At 34.0% G+C, this 23,031-nt stretch overlaps 1 protein-coding gene across 3 annotated transcripts in view; it reads right to left on the bottom strand.

Annotated features, from left to right (window-relative positions):
• The window catches only part of LOC132703328 (uncharacterized), a 331,950-nt gene extending 309,009 nt beyond the window's left edge, over positions 1-22,941 (bottom strand). For all 3 annotated transcript variants that reach the window (XM_060672504.1, XM_060672505.1, XM_060672506.1), the window contains exon 1: positions 22,582-22,941. In XM_060672504.1, coding sequence (XP_060528487.1) covers positions 22,582-22,619 — 38 coding nt within the window. In that variant the 5' untranslated portion in view covers positions 22,620-22,941. The remainder of the gene's footprint in view (positions 1-22,581) is intronic.
• Positions 22,942-23,031: the final 90 nt, after the last annotated feature.

Here is a 23,031-nt window from a genome sequence, read left to right as displayed (position 1 = left end):
CCAATCAGATAACTGGGCACTTACTTTCGCCTCTCAATTAACTTTTAGAGTTTTTTATCGTTAAACGTTTTAATTTCAATCAATAAATCCATTAAGAGTATATTACGTAAGATAATCATTCAGCCGTATAAGTTAATAGTTTTTCAAATAAAGGCCATATCAAGAGACATGGAAACAAGCTAGATATTAAATTAATGCCCACATGTACACGCAAACCACTATTATTTACATTTACTTTGGTCTAAAATAAATTCGATACACGCCCCAGCAAGTGTACTCAACATTATATTATTATAAAACACTAAAGATTGAAACCACAATAAATTAGATAAGGTGTTAGTTATTACACTCCTAAAAATTATTTTATTTATCAAGATAAGAATGATGAAATACGATATTTATTGCGGCATCACATATGTATATAGAGACCGTTGCAAAATGAAGATTTATTAAAAGCCGTTTTGAATTTAAAAAATCTATGCCCATTAACAACAAACGTATATTATTTTGGGGGCATTATACAGGTGATTGTTTTTTGGATTTAAATAATATCATCCTCAATTTTTAGAAATATCTGATTATCCCAATAATATAACGGGGTCTTAAGAAAATTAAGTAGTTATCATAAAAGTAGTAAAACCTGTTCTAAAGTGATATCCATCAAGGTGGCAGTTAAATTCTTAGTATTTGATTTTCTGCTTTGCTACCTAATGACAAATCATCTCACTTCAAACTTAAAAAAAAAACACGTTTTTTACAATTTGTACAAATTTGGCTTCATCCATGTATTCGCAGCAAAAAAGCAATGATACAAATCATCAAAAATTTAATTCAGACAGAACTGAACTCACTATTTTATCCTGCGGATCCACTTGGACCGACTTTTAATGTGTGCTTTCTGCCTACCAGTTGTTGCCGTCCTTTGAGTATATGTGAAATATATTAGGGACTAGAGCTAATTCCAGTACCACACCCAATAATCGATGTATGGCCAAGATTAAGTCACGAGATTAGAGTAGACGGGAAATTATCCCTCGTAGAATCAAAGAGAATGACACACAGCACATTTTTTTCCTCACTATCAATTTTGATTCTAATATATTTACTAGTTAGTTTTACTCAGTATACATATTACAGTTATTTATATCGTGTTGGTGACGAATGTAACGAATTAGGTTTGCCGGCTAAGAGGTTAGAGAGAGATTAAACTCACGCTACGCCACTGTATATATGAGGATATGGATAGTTATCCCACATTACCGCTGCCGTTTTTCAGATTGTTTGAAATCGGATTCAAAAAACTCAAGTAGATATTTATAAACATCAGCCACGAATTCTAAAACAAATAAACCGAGCGATAAAGTTCTTTGTTTGAAAATGCAATTAAGGCTTGACTCTCGCCACGCAAAGGAAATCGAAATGAATTGATTGAAGTCACTTCAAAGAAATTTCTAAAAATTGTCGTGTTATTTTAAAGTGTCGCGCGTTAAAAGCAGAGCGCGATGATGATTAAACCGGAGGTGAGCCGTATAAATGAACCCAGAGGCGTACCACTTGACAAAGACCAACCAAAAATTTCTTCCAAATGTCAGAATTTGCTCCAATAAGTGCAGAGTATAAATGAATATCTCTTGTAAATGATGGAATTAAATTAATGTGAGGAATAAAGGAAATATTAAGAAGGAACAATCAATAAACAATGAGGGAGGCACATAAATGAATACGGGACAGGGCGTACTTTTTGATAGAGACTAACTAAACATTTCTGCTAAATGATAATCCTAAAAATCTGTGAAGAATAAATAAAATACATATAAGGAAGGGACGATGATTAAACCAGAAGCGAGGCGTGTAAGTAAACATTTCTTGACAGAAAAACATAAAACAGAAGAAAGGGCCAAAAGTTCCTGAATTTTATTTACAGTTTAAGTGACAAAATACGAAATTTTGTTAATATTCTCGACCTAGACGGACCACCAGTTGGTTTTGGTAGCCGCAAGTTTTTACTTAATATTTGAACATAATTGAGTGGTGAAATAGTGAATAATGAATTAGATAGATCCTGTTTTGTTCTGTAGCGTAAGTAGGTTATCTGAATGTCAAATATCCCAAGAAACTGCAAGGTGAAAGCACTCCCGACCTACGGCACTGAAGTATATTAGTTACTAATTATTTTCATGTTTTTCCCGAAGTTCACCACCGTCAAAAAAAAGGAGTCTACCAAAACTGTCTTACTTATTCATGCCTATTCGACATTAAAAGTTATCGCAAATAAGAAATTCAACCACGAAAAATAAATTAACGATAATTCATTATTATCGTCTGTAACGAAAGACGCCAGGTCACGAAAATTCTACATTATATAAACAAAGATTTCGTGCTGTGAAATCTTTAATGTCTAGATGGAGAATGAACTTACTGGAAATCGAGGAAAATCCTATGACGTTCGCTGGGACTTAAGATATGAAGATTTTTCAAACAGCGTCTTCGTCTTCCAAAAATTACAACCTGCGTCTTCAAACAACTACAAAAACCCTTGGTGCTTATTTTTAAATCGGATTTATTCTGCCTGTCCAAATTATTATCCATGTCTGCTAACAGACTGCCTCCGATGTGTTTTCCAGACCTCTTCAGTCTTCGACAAAATTGGCTCTGCTACCATGTTGGACAAGTGTGTGAGTGCAGCTATCCGTGTTAAAAGAACCAGCCGAAAAGTTTAGACACTTTCATATTCCGTTCAACATTTCTATTATTTATTTTATTATTTATTGACCTACCTAAGTCACTAAAAAGATTTATTACAAAACCCCCGTTCTTTTCAAATTAACATGTACATTACATACATTATTCTAGCTGATGAAAACGTCCTATTTTTAATCTACTGATTTGTAACAGTTTTTCTCTGAATTCCCAGTTCAACCACATCTCCGTCACACCTATCTCACTGGCAATAATATGAACAATATCACGAATCTTGCACTTGTAAATTTCGCAAATAATTCAATGAAAGTGCATCGGATCATTTCTGTCAAATAAATAACCCTAGTTTAATTTACATGACTGTAATCTAATTGTTAATTTTTCAAAGAAACTTCCACAGGCTACTGTAACACTATTTACAAATCTTCTGAATTTCACCTGCGATGGTTGTTTATAAATCCAACTTGCTGACGTTTCGCCAATCATCATGTAGACTTTTTCAGAGGTTAATTGATATTGTTTCCGGAAACAGGAAGAATCCAGAAGATTTGCAAACTGATTTATGATATTAATACCTTTGAATATATTTAATTTGTATTGTATTACTTAATTGAATGTATAAATGTACTCAAACAAAAACAAATCAACTCTTTTAATGGAGATGTATGGTATGGTATGGTCCATACAATAAAAAAAAGTAATAAATAAATAGTAATTGTCGCCAAGAACTAAATCGGCCACTCGAACACGTTCGGCTTTACCGCATCTACGCCCGTGGCAGGATAAGATGTCCCGGAAGTACTAAATCATTTGAATGACCCCATCATCTCGAAGATGCGCCCGAGCCGAATGCGTAAGCGTAGGCGACCCATTTTTTTTTTCACAGACGAATAAGCAAATAAAAATATTCAGGTATGCGGTTAGAAGGCAGTCGTTTTTTCGCAATAATTGTTTGCTCAGTTTTACCGCGGAGGCGTCACGCTGTCTGGCAATAGCGAGCACCTCTTGAAGTTCACCGACCCGCCGCATTTGCTTTATTTACCATTTAAAAACATCGTGAACGCGCACAGCGATGCCGGCGACGGATACGTTCTCCGGACGCTGCAGAAAAGCAGGATTGCAAAAATTTATTTCCATCAATAGCCACCCGATTAAACTAATTGATACCGGAAAGGTATTAATAACAAGTCTCTATTCCAAAATGATGTGTATATGTTACCGGAAAAGTTCATCTTGCAGTCATACCTAGGCTCACCAAAACTAACCATCAAGTCGATTTATTTTTGACTAACTTTAACTAGATTTACCCAAATTTTGGAGAAGCTTCTGGTCGTCATGCCCCACTCTCCCCTATTTATAATGTTACATATAATAATCATAAATTTTTATTAAAAAGTATTTTACAAAAACAAAACGTTATTGATAAGAAAAAATTAGTAATTTTTCTATCGATTACAAAATTTGTTATTGGTGTTTATAAGATTTTCGAAAGGTCTGGCTTTAGGCTAAATCCATAAAATTATCCAAAAAATAACACTCTGAATCAATTAATTATGTTACGGTTATAATAATATGCAATAGCTTTTTTTTAGAATTTTTAAGCTGTCCATTTTACCCCGGGTATTACGCAAAGGACTAAAAATGTACAAATAACCAGTATTTATAATTATTAAAAGGAAAAACGAAAAAAAACGGGTTACTTTTTGAGGTGGGCCTCCTTGCCCAACCCTCCTGTACAACAATCTTAGGTTCGCCAATTATGTACCGCAGAATATTTCTACAACTATAAACAATTAAGTTATTATCGCAAAAAACTTTCCGGAAATTCAGGTAGTAGGGGTAGGGTCAGTCACAGTGCCACTTTCGAGATTAGATAGAGGCAAAGGAGATGTCCATAATATACTAGGTCCAGTGAACAAATCTGCAGATGTTTTTTATAGAATCGGCGCATGGGATAATCAGATCTCTACATGCAATGATTCAAAGCTGCAAGTAACAATTTTTTAAAATCACTATCACTTCGCGAAATTAGTGACAGACAGTCCTTCTTTTGGAGGACAAAAGTTGCAAAGATATAACTGTACCCAAAAAGGCACCACTAACCAATTCAAAGTGTTTCAATTTGACATCTACTATTAAGTGTACATAAACATATAGCGAAATAATTAACACACTTTCACATTTTTTGAATGCATATGCAACTATGGCCTCTTTTACTCTGGATATCGTTTGTTAGGGTTATAAAATTTAACGCAATTATAATGTGTTCCACTCTCTATAATTGAAAATTTATGTCTAGGGTAACTGTAACTTTGTGTTCTGGTGGAATAGATAAATTGCTCCTCATTTGTGGCAAACAGGTGCCTATTTGTAAAGGCTAAATAAAATGCATTCCTCTATGTAAATACCAGTAGCAATTAAAAGATTGTTATGTTGAATTTTCCACCTAACATGACTCTGTAACATTCTAACATGCTTCTTCCATAGAAGACAATACCATACCCAACGTCGAAGTAAACTGCTATTTTAGTTTTAAAATCTTTATATTTGCATAACTCTAAAACTGTGACAGAGTTCAATTTCGCCGCGATGCAATTGACATGTTCGTCCCATGATAATCTATAATGAAAAGAAGTCATAAAACTTTTCTGCGTTTTCCTAAGCCAAAATTACTATTATTTATGGAAAAAGGTACATCTTGTAAACATTAGAATATTGGTTTTGTCATTATTTAAGACCAGCTTATACTTCAAAAACCAATAGTGTACCTTCCTCAGGAGAATTGTTTTTTGATTTGATGTTGCGCGAAAGGCCTTATTGATATTCAAACAGATTATCTGTGTTATATATAAAGTGACTACAAATATTACGTTCTTTATTCAGTAGAAAAAGTTTTTTTTTAGCTGCCACCAGACTATCGAAAGCAGTCGTGCTAAATCTATAATGACGTCACATAACGGTAAATAATTCAAGAGTTAACCAGCGGAGAACATGAGTGTCGTCGGATTGATTATTGAGAAATATTTCATAATAAAAACTACATGGCGATATCTTCACTACCGACAGAGATATAATGCTGTAATGTAAATAGTAGAAAAAAATCCATTAAACATTATGAGTAAACCGTATTGCGCAGAAAAATACATTTTTTGTGGGAATTCTTATTTCATTTTTTTGTTTCACAAAAGTGTCAATTTTGCTACTTGTTGAGTTTATGTTGGCATTTTACTCCCAATTAATAAAGTATTAAACCTGGCAACGTGGTGCTTTAAGTGTCTCAAATTTATGACTCATCAATTCAGTTTAACTAGGACAGTTGGCAACGCGTCGATGCATATGGTTTAGTGTTACATCGACTTTCCAATGCATTCTTTTTAACGACTAGTATTGTTTCTCCGGAAAATCCAAGCAAATTGGCAACATTCCACATTAATGAACTAAATAGGAGTTCATTAGCTTTTATCTGTTTGCCCAATAACATTATGTTATTGTTATGATTAATTGAATCTTTATCTTGATAGATTCCTATTCGGAAGAGATAGAAAGTTGTGAAAGACGGAACTAATTGGTTTTTGTTACCTTTGATAGTTCATTTGCATACAACAAACATACGAGGGCAATACTAAAAATATCCAAATGCAGTTTTTAAACCCCAACCACATTTAGTCTTATTTGGCTAATGGTGAATTAGTAAATTTCACGAAAATATGGTAACTACGATAAATTACCTAAAAAACGAATGGATGAGTTCATTAGTAAATTTCCCGAAAATATAATAACAGAGCAGTTTCAAGCTTCAATAAAATATGTGAAAAACTACGAGATTCATAAATAAAAATATACATCACATCAACATATGTAATTACAACAAATTTATTAAAAACTGATTGCAATAATTATAATTTATGTAGATAACACTTATTCAAGTACGTATCCAAACATAAAAGAATAAATTTGAATTATATCTTATCTGTATTGACGAATTTTTTTTGAAAAATCGTCTGGACTTGCAAGTCCTTCAGAAGTATGATGACCGTGAGGAGCAACGTGTCATCGGATTTACCAAGTTGGACTATGCTGTTTGAAACAAAATTTGTTAGGTATAAGAGCAAAATTACTCAGCTATTTCGTGAATGTACGGTCATAACGAATATTCATTCGTCAGCACACAAACAAAATAGCTGTACTTTTTAGTGGACAGCCCGCCGTGTACGTCTACTCAATCCCTATTATCTAAAATCTCGGACAGACAGGTAGAAACCGCTGAATAGCGACGCACCGTCACTCATTTTTTCATTAGCATATACGTATCCGTCATCGCGACGAATTTCCAGGAATGCAAGATTAATAGTAACTCGATACGGTGTGTATTTTTACAACAAAAAGAAGTCAGACGCGGGCTGCAACGCATTGTCCCCTGCAACACGGCGTATGTGGGAAATCAACCTTGACACACGTTAAAAAAATACCATGGAAGTAGAATTTAAGGGTGCAGGTGCACGATGTCAGTGTAGAGTTACATAAAGGGCCCACACACCGCACGACAATGCCGGTCGTTAAAATGGAGATATCCTGTTATTTATTGTCTGAGAATGATGTAAACTTTCGAAGGAACGCTACTATTTCATGAAAAAGTCGATGTAAATCTCGCGCTCTTGTAAACATAGATTAATTTGGATTTAAATCTTCATTCGTCGGTCGAATAAGAAAGAATTCGCCGCTGATGAATGAATACATATATGCGACACGTCAATTTGTAGGCCCTTTTACAATTTAGACACAGGTAATTTCTAGATACAATAAAATGGATGTGTCGTCAAAATTTTTTGAATACCGGAAATGTCCGTAGTGCAATGGGTATGTTAGAGTAGTAGTAGTAGGGAGTAGAAAAAAGTTATTTTAATGAAGAAGTCATGCTGAAATTTAGTTAGAAGTATATATTATCGATTTTATATATACACGGGCTTTACTTTGGCGATAAATTTTACAATTGGCTTTCCACGTATTATTTTTCTTTTTTGATTGTGTTACTATGTCAAAATAAATACTTGTTCATAAGAAGAATGATGAAGTTTCATCCAAATTTCTGGAGGCTGAACTCCTTACAAGAAACGCAGTTATTGACGAGGTGTAAACATGGCAGCTAAAAATACCTAAACATCAGGCAGGCAATATCTTAGCTACAAGGAAAATAAATAGATTTTACCGTGCATTACTTCTATGGAACGAAAATGGGCCCAAAACGTCACTTCTTGGTCCACTCCTGTTTAATACGAATTGTTTTATGAATTACCTTTTTCTACCGTTTGCGGACGACCTCAAAATATTGATGGGTATAACAGAAATTTTACAAATCTCAGCCCTCCTATTCGTCCTAAATTGATCCGCACTTGCTTGACCAAGTTTTACTTAAATAGTGCTGTTAAAAAAGTTTTTCAGATGCTTGGGTTCATTAGGTGTAGCCATAAGAACGTCCTAGTCCTAAGATGCACATTGGGTTCTATTTAGAGATTTGAATACAAATGAATACAAGTCTTGATAATTATAATAATGGGAACTATTGGCTTGGTTGAATATGGTTCCCGCTACAGTGCGCCACAAGAGGAGAGATTTTCTATATTATTTCAAATGGAAGGTTTAATTAATTAATGCATTCATGTTCCTCCTAGGGCTGCCATAGTCACTCGCATTTTTCACCTTCCCATCCATCTGCCATTAATGCCTTTATTAGCAAGACCTTTTTGCTCACTTTAGCATATTTCTGCGTCGGGTTCTCCATACTTTTAAGTCGACTTTACTTACTTACCTGCCAATACGTTTGTTTGTTTTACTTATCTATTTATCTATTAATCTAAAGAGTATTTTGTTTTAATATTTAATTTAAAATAAAATTAATTAAAATAAACGTAGAAGTCTCATTTTGAGCAAAAAATTGTGGGAGATTTCAAAGTCAAATATCGCATAAGATTCAAAAAATTTTCGGCAGTTATTGGTATAGTATCTTTTATTTTCTTAGAAACCAAACGTTTCGTCGAGTATGTCTTTCCATTAAATATATTGAATTTATTATTTTGATTTGCTAGCTCGAAAAAACGCACAAGCACTTCAAACAAACCATCATTAGCCAATAGAGAAACTGCAAACAGCATCGAATAAAATATGAAATATTACGGTTGAATAATACACGTTACAGGCATTAACGGTTTTTTGCGAACCCGAAGCAAGCTGCAACGACCAGCCGTCTCATCCATCCAGTGCGTCCAGTCCGTCGACCATCGATTGTCATTTACCGTACTGCTAACCAGGCTCTCGGTTTGATTTACGCCGACTTTCCTTTTACGGTAAGATGTTTTCAATTATTGTAAACAGACGTCCACGGTAGACCCGCAATTCAATTGTTTCCACCTGATTTTCTTCGATGTAAAATGCGTCGTCGGCAGGTCGTATCCTCTCGGTCCATTCATGCCCGCCATAAGGCCAATGAACGGATTTTTATGGCCACCAAAGGAAATCGCAAAACTCGTTAATCGATCACCAGCAAATTGTAAGTACTTTTATTACTGACAATCTCCGTGTCGGTTTATTAGCAGACCAGTCGTCAAAGGTTTATCTCAGAATAAATTCTGGATTCAAGAACGCAATAAATGGACACGACAAAAATATAATGCAATGATTCATGGATTGAAAACTGTGATGAAAATTTGTGCAAATCCAAACGATTAAATAACATTGATATCTCGTAATCTTTGGTGAATTTTAAATATAAAATACAGTTTACTGGATGAATATCTTTTATAATTTAAATATTTCGCAACGTTTATTGTAACAGTTTTCAAATTTTCTACAAATTTCATATACTTAAAAACACATTTTGTTATATACACGTAACAAAGACTGTTTTTCTATTAAAAAAAGACTAGAATTAAAAAAAAAAATACGAACACCTGTCTACAACAAACTTTCTCCAGATCTAAAAAGCAGTAGTAATATAATAGTATAATATGCAACAAGTGCGGTAAACGGCATTTGACTCACGGGTTTATTTGAAGGGAGCGGAGCGAGTTTTTAATAAACGAGTGAGCTAAAAAGTTTACCGAACGTGTTGCATACTATACTTTTTGTACGACCGTTAGTTTCACTGACATGACCGTCAGAATTGACAAAGCTCAAAATTCAAAGCGTCGGAAATATCTCCGAAAACATCCGATTGCTCCCACATCCGTGCGGTAAAATCCCGGAAACGTCTGAAGTGGCTCGGATTCGTGGGAAACGAAACTGACGTGGTAAAGTGACGCTTCCCGCACGCTAGATGGGTGGGTAATTAGGTATTTTACAGACGGGAGTAGAAAAACATTTTTAAATCCTAAATTTTTTTCTCCTGCAAAACTGCAAAATTTAAAGCAATATTTTACTTATTAACGTGTATTGTTGTGCTCTGTCACATATTTTTATTATATAAATTTTTAATGTAGTTTTCTGCCTACTTGACGAAATCCATAATACGCGGATTGTATTCTAAATATGTGGGATTATATAGATATTATCATTATCATTATTATTATTATTATTATTATTGTTTTTTTCCTTTAAAACTGTTTTCGACTTCTCGTTGACAATCGATATTAAGAATTTTTGTTGCGACAAAAGGTCTGCGATTGTTTAAATTTTATGTATCTAGCAGGCCATGTTTTTTGCATTAAAAAAAATATATTGTACAACGTGCTATTCTAAAAAATACAAGACACTCGGCGGTTTAGTCTGTGGGTCAGACGCCAACCCATTGCAGTTAGGGGCGTCAACAGACTCAGACAGTAAAATATAATGATAAAAGCGTGTCGGTCATAACTTCTTTCGTGTCTATAATAATTCCAACCCACAATATTTTTCCTGTTCTAAATAAAGCGAACGCATTCGTCGCGGTAATAGCCTGACCCACGGCGCACGGGCATTGTATTTGGCCTCAAAATACATCATTTGGTCCCAATGTGGCGTTTCGATTGTTCCTCAACACAATGTATGTTTTAGAACAATCTTATGTAACGTCCTACGTATGGACTGCTTGTGCGCTTTCCTATGCCGCACCATGCTAAATCTTCTAAATTGTTGAGTCACTTTTGTAATTTACGGTTCCGTTTTAACTAATGCGGCATTTCTCGTTTGATTAGAAAATACCTACCTTGTGAAACATTCAATTGTTTGACTCGTGTCGCTACGGGCAGAAACGATTCCGATTATTAGTTGAATTTTTTACGAAAAAATGTCAACAGGATTAGAGGACGTAAGAAAAGAAATTAGTATTGGCAAATCCTGTTTGAAGGTACTTTTGCCACATTTTTTACACAAGTGTGGGAAAACCGCAATATGCTGTAATATAGGTATTAATACTGATAAACTGAACCTGAAAACTAAACTGAATTATCACTGAATTGAAACAACAATTTTCTTGATCTTGAAAATATCCCACCAATAAGGGCAGAAACCGTCTGCTATACCGACAAGTCAAAAACTCAAGGAATAAGGGCGACGAAAATAAAACATTTTATCTCTATTTATCACACAAGAGTACTGTGCAATAGAAACAAAGACGAAATAGATTCGAAACTAAAACGATTGCGATAAGCATCGATAGCCAAGTGGCAATAAAAATGATAAATAAAATCCGAGTTAGTTTTGCATTAAAGGCACTTGACAAATGGACGCTTAGCCACGAAAAAATGGATGGAAAAAGAATTCCAGCAATGGTGGAGACACACGTCATGGTCAAGACAGGCCAATGAATTCTTCAGAAGCCCATCGACGAAATTCACAAAGAGACCAGCCATGAAAAAAATGTTACGAGAATAATGGTAGATCTAAAGCCTAAAGGAAATGAAAGAAAGTATTGAGTGCAGGTTGTGCCAAGACGAGTGACCGAATGGTCGTTATTCTGTAAACTAATCTGATTTTCTACTTCTCACGCTAATATTAGGAAAAATTAGGAATTCTTTCGGCTGCTTGAAATACAAAACCTCCATTTGTCCTAGAGTGTTAATGAGGTGATCCATTATTGAACTTGAACAGTTATATTTTCAATCATTCCGAAATAATCGAGCAATCCGTTATTTGTCTGAGCGGAAATGAGGTAAGAATATCTACGGATAAATATGGGGAAATATTCAGGTGAAATACGAGGACATATGGAAAAATATTACTGTTTCAAGTGCCTTAACTTCTAGTTTCTTTTTGGACAGAAATGGGAACACTCAATTGCCTGAATTAATAGCGTGTTACAATCCGTCTCGATTGAAACAGGTAACCTTCAGCAACTGCAAAATTCAATTTTTCAGCAATTGCCAGCAAGTTTACCTTATCGGCTTTTGAAAATGTATGTATAGAAGGTGGTAGGTTAAAGATAAGTTCACTAAAATTATCGGCTATTGGTTGATGATAGGCTAAAGGCGATCCGGTTTCCACACTATATACCGGATATTCCGAAACTGCTTCCAAAACATTAATAAAATATACATATTTACATTTATTGGGTCTTGCAATTTTTATAACACATGTACACTATAAATTCAGTCCTCGACATTAAATAAAACGTGCAAGTCACTCAGAAAATAAAACAATGACTGCAAAATAATCTAGACGCCACCGTAAAAATTATTGAATATTATAAACGTTATCACATAACGCCGCCATCCTGTCGATAAATGTTTCGTCACGTACGACGTAATGTACCTATGTTATGAATTTTTAAATTATTGTCGTCTGGGGGTACAATGCTAACAAAGGTTGACACCCATTTGAAATGACGGACGATTACTTATCACAAGCGAACAAAAAATATTTGCACTAATTGTATATGGGTTAGGATTTATTGTGTCTGGGCCCATATCATCACGAGACAAATCGTTGACCAAAATATTAGATAGAATTCATAAAGAGTAAATGGATTTAAGATTTCACGGATATCACAGAATTTTTACGGATTTTCAAATAATTTTTTCAAATTTTAAAATGAGATGAGAAATAATTAATAAATTATCAATTCTTAAAATTAAAAATATGTAAAACTATACGCTATTTTAAAACCTTCTTTTAAATACCATGAGTTGTCTCGGTATCAGTATTAAAATAAAAATAATGAATTATTATAATTAAAAATTAAATAATCAAATAGCTAAAAAATAAATCGATAAATGTTTCAACTGGACATCAAAATTCTGTTTCTTAAGCTTTTATTTTTCTTCAGATTAAGAAAACTTATTTACTTCAGAATTTAAATAAATAAAAGAAAACTTTTATGTATGCTATGTAGGTGTATGTTTCCTTATATACATCACACAAAAATTATAAATTGAACTGAGGTGGCTTTTACTTGATGAAAATCCATTCATCAAAATAAATAAGAAATAAAAGTTCAGATTTTCACGAAATTATATATTTTTACATGACCGACAACACCGTGTCTTTATTCATTGTGATTTGATAAAGACACGGTGTTATCGAAACAATTGTCATGTAAAAACATATAATTTCGTGAAAATCTGAACTTTTAGTTCTTATTTATTTCGACAAAAATTATAGCATCACACACTGGGTGAGAACGTCGTTCTGAAATAGCAACGACTTTTCTAACAGGAAACCGAAAGTCGCTTTTTAAAAAAACTTTATTTTTCAAAACTACAAAATTAATTGTTTACCGCAAGAGCGTATTCAACTGACTAACCAACAAATAAGCGCAACAACAGTTTTATATGATTAAAAGCTGACGCGGCAAAATCTGGCTGAGCATCTTCTTCCTATGGGTGTAGGGATGAGTCGTGACATAATTCCTCCCTCCTTAGATTCAACTTCAAGGGTTAGCGTGGAAGTTGAACATTGGCTAGCTCGATAACTGGTTCTGGTCTTCTTTCGGCTTTTTTGATATTCCTAATGTTGAGGAACTTCTTATAGCAAGCGTAGCAGCAGGCGATAATTATTATCCCGTAAATCGATAAGGTCCATAAGTTTGGAGACTCGACGAAAGGACTTATAGCGGAGATTTCTGGTTGTTTCTGCAGGATTTGGGCCCTTATTGTATGCAGCTCGTCCAACTTGACGTCGTGGAGCTCGATGTTAACATCTGGCTGAACTGGTAATTGGTTAATGACATCACCAAATTTGGATAGAAGTATCGACTGGCTAGTACTGGTTGATTTTTCGCTTACGAATACTCCTTGGCTAGACGATACCTTACAGTCGATTGGTACGTCAAACAAATATGTACCAGTCAGGATGAGAGTCTCTTCTTTATAATTGCAGACCAACTTGATTTCTTCTTTGCGAGGGAAGATACCAATAAACTGATTGGAACCTTCCATACGTTGGAATTTTGGCTTAGTGACTGTAATTTGAGTTTGTTGACATGTAGAGGTGTTACCAGCTTCAAGTAGCTGAACTTCGCAGGGATTATTTCTAGCGATTTCTTGTAGGTTGGCTTCTCCGCAGATATAATATTGTGGTAGAATCTTTTTGCAGGGGTCGCTTTTAAATGTGTAGTGCAATTTGGTTTTTAACAAGAATTTATTTCGCGGAACTATCGCTTTAAACTGACTCCCATTAAAAATAGGTATTGAATACAGATGAAAATAATCAAAAATGTCGATTTGAGTAGTCGGGACCTTTAAAATATATGTTATTTTCTTATGGTTAATGTAACATTCGATATCGATTAAATTTTGAAATTTAAGGATATTTTCCGGAGTTACTGTTAATGGAAACTGTCTTTTATTTAAGTACTTTTCTACTCTAAGGAGTTCTTCAAATAGATCGCTTGCTTTTATTATACTTGGATGTACTGTATTTAGCCTTGCAAAAGAGATTGAATTTTCAATGTCCTGTAACACTGAGTATATTATTTCATAAAGGCTTATTAATTGATTCAAGTAATCTACGATAAAGAGTGAATGACCTTCTGTACCCTTAATAAAAATTATTATTTCATTAATTTTATTTTCTAAGATTTTTTCGTTAGTAGCTATTTTGCGAATTGTTGTGTTAAATTGTGTTATCAAATTAATAGAAACCGAGTTTTGCTGAGCTATGCTATTTGCCAATTTTTCTTGATTCTGCTCAAGGATTTTAATAATGGCGTCATAACGTTCGCCGTCAGAAGAATCTAAATTGCCACTAATTGATTTAAATATTGAACCTAGACCGTTAATCAAACCTCTTTTGGACCTTTGAATATCGGGAACTAGTTCTTTTAATTTTATTTCTACTTTTTCTTTTATTAGAAAAAGGAGTTTAAAATGATTAATACTTGCATTTTTATATTCAGGATTGGATTCTATAGTTTTCGCTAAAATGGTTGACTTAATTTTTAACTTATCTACTTCTAAAACTATTTGATTAAGATCGTAATAATATATTAAATTAAAAGCCGAATCTTGAATTTTTGCAGACCCTAGTTTCAAAAGAATCATGCCGGGGTTCGTATTCAAGTTTCTTACTGCAATGTGGCTGCTTTCTTGGAAGCACGTGACAATTGCTGGGAATCTAAAATAATAAAGTATTTAATTACTAAAGGTGTAATTTTTCTTTCTGGGACGTTTTAAGTTATTCATATGAATCTTTTCTTCCGTTCCCGTGGAAACTGTTTTATGAGCGGAATCTAATTTAGTGATGACAGTAGGTTTTTGAAATTCGTTCGCAGTTTTTTGTCTTATGTGTTTTTTCACATACACCATTTGCTGTGGTTGAAATATTTCAGGATTGTCGCGATTTTTATTCAAGTTTTCTATTACAATTTCTTTATTTTGGATTATTTTTTTGTTTAAATTTGAATACAAAATTTTGGTCCTTTCTTTATGGTCATCGACATAATTATTAATCAATATTTGATCAATATTAATATCGAAGGGACTATCGTCGGAGATATGCCCGTTAATTATGTCAATTGGCTTAAGTTTTGTTACTGAATGTATGGAGTGGTTATATGCTAAAATAGCATATATCATTTTTAAGTGTGCCGGTGATTTTAAGAATCCTTGGGTATTTAAGAGGCGAAAATGTTCTAGTAATGTTGAATGTAACCTTTCGACTATACCATTTGAATCAGGATGATGAGGGCTTATAAAATGGAGTTTTATCTTATGCAAGTTAAGCAATTCCGTTATTAACAAATTTCTAAATTCACGACCGTTATCGACAATTACCTGTTTAGGGACTGAGTGATGGGAAAAGAATTTTAATAAACAATCTGCAACTTCGACAGATTCTGCGGATTCGATAGGATAGGCTTGCGCGTATTTTGAAAAGCTATCAATGATGGTTAGAAATTTTGATTTTTCGACAGTAAAAACGTCCATATGAATAATTTCGAAAGGTCTACTCGCGGTAGGGGTAACATTCATTTTTACCTTGACTGGGTGCCGCTCATACTTACTTTGTTGGCAGATTTCGCAAGTGTTGATATATGTTTGTATTGAGTTTTTTAAATATGGCCAATAATATTTACTTTTAATTTTTTGTTCCGTTTCCTCGATACCTCTGTGGTTCGATTTTCCTTCGTGGTAGTTTTTAATTATGTCTTGTATGTCGGCTTTATTGGTAATGTCGACAAGTTTTGATGTACAGCGTTTTAATTTTAAAGATGGCCATTTAAAATATTTACGAACTACTTCTGTAAAAGGTTCGTATATTTCGGGATTTTCAAAATAGAGATGGTATTGAACGTCGGGTATGATGTAGTCTTTGACGAACTCTAAGATATCTTTTTCGAAATTATTTTGAGATATTTGAATTGTAAGGCGTTTTTTCTTCCCGAATAATATTATCGTTTTAGGTTTCATTGGGGAATGTAATACCGACTTAATTATGATTTGATGTGCGCCGTAATTAACTGGGCTTTCTGTTATCGTGATACCTACAGCGGGATGTTGATCTGCGTTCGTATGTATAGTAATATTGTCATCGTCTGGGACATTGGTAGCGTTGTCGGTGTCAGGCAGCGCAACCATAGAAATGTTGTCTAGGTCAAGGTCATTTTTATTCGTTTCTGTATAAGACGTTTCAGCATTATTATTTGGAACGTCGTTAATGTCCGGCGGAACTTGATTATTTTCGAGGCTTTTATTAAAATCGTCCATGTACTGATTTAGATTAAAACTATCGTTTGTTTCGTTAGTATGTATTTCGATACGCGATAACGCGTCCGCATTTGTGTTGAGCTTACCCTTCTTGTAAAATATTTTATAATTGAATTCTTCTAGTTTTATACGCCAGCGCAATAATTTTGAATTAGGATCTTTTAGTGAAAATAGCCATTGGAGGGGCTTGTGATCCGTAATGATATTAAACTGTCTGCCAAAAAGGTAGGACCGAAAATATTTGGTTGCCCAAACTATACACAGAACCTCTTTTTCGATAGTTGAATAATTGGTTTCGCTATCGTTTAATGTGCGTGAGGCGTAAGCTACGGGTAAATCAGCTCCGATTGGACCCTGTGAAAGTACAGCGCCTAAAGCGACATTACTCGCATCGGTTGTTAAATTAAACGGCTTCGAGAAATCAGGATACTGTAAAATTGGTTGGTTTATTAGAAGATTTTTACAAGTTTCGAAACACTTAATGAATTCATTATTATGATCAATATTTGCACCCTTTTTTAAGCATTTTGTTAACGGTTTAGTTAACTTAGCGAAATTATTAATAAATCTGCGGTAGTAACCTAGGAGACCTAGAAAACCTTTAATTTCTTTTGTTGTTTTAGGAATAGGATAGTTCTTAATAGCTTTTATTTTGTCGGGAGTTGGTTGAACGCCTGAGGGGGTAACTACATGACCGAGATAGGCCACTTCCTTACGCAAAAACTCGGACTTGTCCAACTGTATTTTAAAATTCGCTTCTCGGAGTCTTTGGAAAACATCGCGTAATTTTTCTACATGTTCTTGTAATGATGTCGAATAAATAATAATGTCGTCTAAATAAACCGCACACCGTTCGTTTTGGAGCCCGCGCAATACGTTGTCCATTACGCGCTGGAAGGTTGCAGGTGCATTTTTGAGCCCGAAAGGCATTCTCAGATATTCATAATGCCCTTGATCGCAATTAAAAGCTGTTTTTGGCACATCTTTTTCACTCATTTGGATTTGGTGAAATCCGCTGGCGAGATCTAATGTAGAAAAATATTGACATTTACCCAATTTGTCCAACAAATCGGTTATATTTGGCAAAGGATACTTATCGTCAATAGTTTTTTCATTAAGTTTGCGATAGTCCACACATATACGCCATTTTCTGGTTCCACTCGCGTCCAATTTTTTAGGCACAATCCAAATAGGGGATGACCAAGGAGAATTACTGGGCCTTATTATTTTTTGATCGAGCATTTTTTTAATTTGACGCGCAACTTCTGCTTTATGTATGTACGGATATCTATAGGTTTTTGTGTATATAGGTGTTTCATCTGATGTTCGAATGTCGTGCTTTATTTCATTTGTGAAAGTTAAAGGTGTGTTTTCATTGTAGAAAATATCAGAGTATTCTTTACAGAGTTTCAATATTTCCGACTTTTCTTCATTATTCATATGCTCACTACGGATTGTTTCAGAGATATCAAATTTTGGTTCGTGATTATAGGAAAATTCGCAAATATTATTTAGGTCGATTTGTTGTAAGAATTCCCTGTTAGATTTTTCTACAACTAACGGTTCAGAAAAATCGATGGTAACTTCTTCTGTCGAGTTATTTAAAATACTGGTTAAGGCTATACCATTTTTCGAAATAGATAAACTTTCGGGGATTTCACAATTTCCAATTTTTTGATAGGGAATAATAATTTCACCGTTTTTTATAGATGTTTTAATTTTGATAATTTGTTCGCATCGAGGGCTGATATTGATTTGATTAAGATTTTTGTTTGTGTTTCGATAGAGTAGTTTAATTTTAGTATATGGGGTGTATAAATAACCATTAGCAAAGTCTAGATTTATTTTTAAAAATTGGAGATTATCTACACCAATTAATCCATCAAATACGTCATGAAATTTAAATAAAAAGAATTTTAAATTATTTTGCTTAGGCAATTTAAATATTTTGGAAGAGGGTAACAATGTGCTATATTTATGTGCTGAAACCTGATTTCCTCTTGCCACTATAAATGGATCTTCTTTTATATTTTTCGAGTAATACTTAAATGCTAATTCAGGTGAGATAAAAGATCTTGATGAGCCACAGTCAATGAGAAACTTAAGGTTATGTTCGGGTAGTACGATATAAGGTAATTTACTAATGTTTATATTGTTAAGGCAAAATACGCGATCGTCTATGGATTGTCGTCTTGTAGAGGCGGTTTCGAAAAATTTTGTTCTGTTTCTTGTTCAATTTGAAAATTGTGGTCTTGGTCAAATGTGTAAGGTGGGTCATTGTTTTCGGTTTCTTGTTCTACATATTCGCAAAATTTTTCAGGGTTTTCGCCATATTGTTCGGTGTTATGCAATTCTTCAAAGGTGAAGTTCCTAGGTTGTTGTGGAAAAGATTTAAAATAGTCTGTTCTTGAATTAGAGGGTTGGTTAAAGTTATTTGACGGGTTTCTAAAACTATTGCTAGTATTTTTTGTGGTGATACTCATTGGAGTAGGTTTTGGCAACAGTTTATTTTGATTAGGGCGGAAAACATTTTGATTTTGGGGTTTCCCGAAAACTTGTGAGTTTGTAAAGTGCTTCGGTTGTTGCGGGTTAGGTTGTATGTTTATCGGTTGCGAGGGAAAATAATGTTGACTTCTAAAGATATTATTTGGCGTTTGACTATTAAAATTATATAGAACGTTTGGCTTAAAATTTGGTCTTACAAAAGAGTCTTGTAGTATTTGGTTTGAAGGTCTTACATTTTGTATCGGCGGTTTAGGTGTTTTAGAGTAATTTTGAAAGTATTGATTGTTGTATTCGTCATTGACGAACTGCAAAGCTTCAGCAAGACTTGATGGACGCATACAACGTATATTCGTACCTAGAGGCTCTTTAAGCGCTGATAAAAATGTTTTTAAGGCAAGGTCTGTATATAACTTCCTTTTAAGAACTTTCGCAGCGTTCGTCTGTTCATGGTTATCAACGTACGAACAAAGAAGATTTAGAATATATAATACTTTATCATAAAATTGGTTGGGTGATTCGTTAGGTTGCTGCCGTAGCATAACTAAATCACGGTTGAGGCAAGCCTCATCACGTTGATCCGCGAAATTTCTTACAAGAGTGACTTTTAGATCTTCCCAAGTCGAAACATTCTGTATATTTACTACTACTTTGGCTGTGCCAACTAATTTTCCAATAAGGCAATTAATTAAGTAAATATTTTCAAATTTATTTGGATTAGTTTGATCGTAAAAAGCAGTTATAAGGCTATCACAAGTAGCAAGATATCTATTTAAATCATTAGCGTTCCCATCAAAAGTAGGTACACAGTTTAAATATTCTGGTTTAAAATTATTAGCCATATCTGTATATAAATTATTTCTTATACTGTTTTCGATAGAAATATTTTGATTACTACTACTATGTGAGTCAGTTGAAACGATTTTTAAATCAGATAAAATATCGGCTAAGTCTTCTACGGACATTAAAAATTGCACTTACATAAAAAACAATGTGACTCTGGTCATTTTCTATAAGGGACAGTCTCTCAGGTTGGCGATGTGGTCCTACCAAATTTTTGCCTCCTTGCGAAACCGGAACGATTTGAGAACCAATTTCCGATGAGCTGCTGATGAAATGTCTCCGACAGGTTTTCGATAAATCTTCTTAAACACCTACACCAGTCACTCAACAAGTTCCAATATTCCGATAAATCGTAGATACGAAAAGTCTACCGATCGGAATATCCTACCGACTGCGCCACTTTTCTAACAGGAAACCGAAAGTCGCTTTTTAAAAAAACTTTATTTTTCAAAACTACAAAATTAATTGTTTACCGCAAGAGCGTATTCAACTGACTAACCAACAAATAAGCGCAACAACAGTTTTATATGATTAAAAGCTGACGCGGCAAAATCTGGCTGAGCATCTTCTTCCTATGGGTGTAGGGATGAGTCGTGACATAATTAACGTTAACTAATATAACAAATAACAAATATGAAAATTTGACATTATACTGTAATTAGCGTGATATTTTTAGAATAGGGGCGTTTGCAGTCATTTTAAATAAAATAATATTTCCCATATTATTTATATTTATGTTTATAACTTATTAATTTTATTTATAAAAAAGGGAAAGAATTTTTAAAATTATTAATATATCTTGAAGAAAAAATTACAATGAAAAACGAAAATAACCTTTGGGTTGAGTGAATACTCCAAAAAATTAAAGATCATAGCAGTAAAGTTCATTTAATTTAAGAATAGCATTTCTCAAAATTGGTTAAGATCCAATCGAATGTTACACACATCTACAAATGAATTAAAAACTTCTTTTTAAATTTTAGTTTGATTAATAAAAAATGATCAAAACTTCCAGGGAACACGTTATGATTTTACAAATATTTCACCAATTTCACAGATAACACGGATTTCACAGAGCTGGTATAACAGATCTATTAGAATTAGTTTTTTTTATGGAGTGTGTTCAGTTATTCGCCATATAGCAAGAGAAAATAAATATGATGACGACAGTGGTTAAAAAATACTGCATTTTGTGAATGTAATTTAAGTTCTGAAAAATTTTAGCTAGCTTTACTTTCTGGAAATAATCTCACTGCTGAACCTTATACAGCAATTGGCAGCAATTTCAACTGATGATATCTGTATATAAAATTGTATATTAAAATGTATGTATATGGATGAGTATAATTTTTTCAAATGCGTTTCTATTCTTTCCTCCCTCACATTCTAAATTTGACTGCCAAATTATTGGCATTCGCAATTCACATTATCAAGACATCAGATCACAACATACGTTAAGTAAGTTAAACTTGAACTGACCAAATTCAACTACTACTCTTACTTATTTTTCAAACGGACACCTAGACCGCAGGCATTGAATTAAGATCCGTGTGGAAAGGAAGTATGAAATCACAAAATACAATAAATGGATTTGTTTAGTTAATGTTAAGTGCATTAAAAGTTTTACAGAGTCAAACAAATGCTGAGGAAACAAAAAACATGTAGGACGTGGAAAGCAAACTTAGTTTTCGTTCGTCAATATAAAGTAAAGTAATAATGTAATAACCGAGGTGATAATACTGATATTTATTCAATTACTTCCTGTATTTTTTAACATAAGAACATTTTAATTGTTTCAAATAATTAATTTAATACATTCGTTTTTTATATATACTTTTTTATATTTTATTCATGTTTAAATTAGCAACATGGCAACGTTATTGAGACATGATTTCATTTTTGCTGCTTCCGTTACGATTTTATTATTGCGTCTTCTGTTCTGATGTATTGTATTCCAGTTAGTTGTTCAAAAAATATTTCAGATATTCAGCTTTTAAAACCAATTGCGTTATTTTATTTACCCTTTGAAACTTGCACTCCATTTCAGCACTTTCTAGACGAAATACATTTGGGTTACGTTAATAGGATAAAATCAATAGCTGGCCGGCATAACCAGCCACAGCGAACAGCTGAGTTCCCCAGATGGGGTGGCATTGAATATGACAGTTCTCGATCAATAATACGTCATGAAAAATGCTGGTGGCCCACAACGATGACCTACACTAAATATGATGCTTTCCAGCATTTTTTTTGTACGTTTTGTCTAGTAAGCGAAATCGATTTCCCCGAGCATAAAATAAAGTTTAAGTAAAGCATCTCACAAATTTTGACGGGATGGTTCTATTTTTAAAGTTATAAACATACCACGTTGGATAAACCAAGGCCGGGCCTAAATATAGCCAGAAATTTCACATTGGCATACCTTTTTGGTTTCCAGCGACGTTTCAAGACGCCCAACATTATCGTATCAGCTGTGGCACGACCAACTCACAAAACCGTCCCGGTCACTTTGATAATTTTAATCTTATCAATCAACAACCACACATGCCGGCACCAAATCGTCGTCGTTCGATCGTTATCATGACTCATTCGTTTATAACAAATAAAATCCAACTAAAATTCGCAGTAATACCCAGCGCGATTTTCGAAAATGTCGCCGTCCGATTTCGAAAATGAACGCGCATTGAAAAAAACGTTACCAGGAGAGCGGACCTCGCTGCGCCGAACTCATATTCAAGATGCTGTGTCTGAAAATAAACAACCGACAGTCGACGGCCGACTGACTGTTCTACTGTTCACGTGACCGCTATTTCCTCATGCCTATTGGTTGACGGTGACGGCTCGTCGAGCGAAATGCAGTCTCGGCTCGAAG

This window comes from Cylas formicarius, unplaced genomic scaffold (assembly GCF_029955315.1).
Source record: "Cylas formicarius isolate icCylForm1 unplaced genomic scaffold, icCylForm1.1 PGA_scaffold_6__28_contigs__length_40554024, whole genome shotgun sequence".
NCBI lineage: Eukaryota > Metazoa > Arthropoda > Insecta > Coleoptera > Brentidae > Cylas > Cylas formicarius.
The sequence above is the reverse complement of the archived record's forward strand: the minus strand, read 5'-3'. Positions and strand labels throughout refer to the sequence as shown.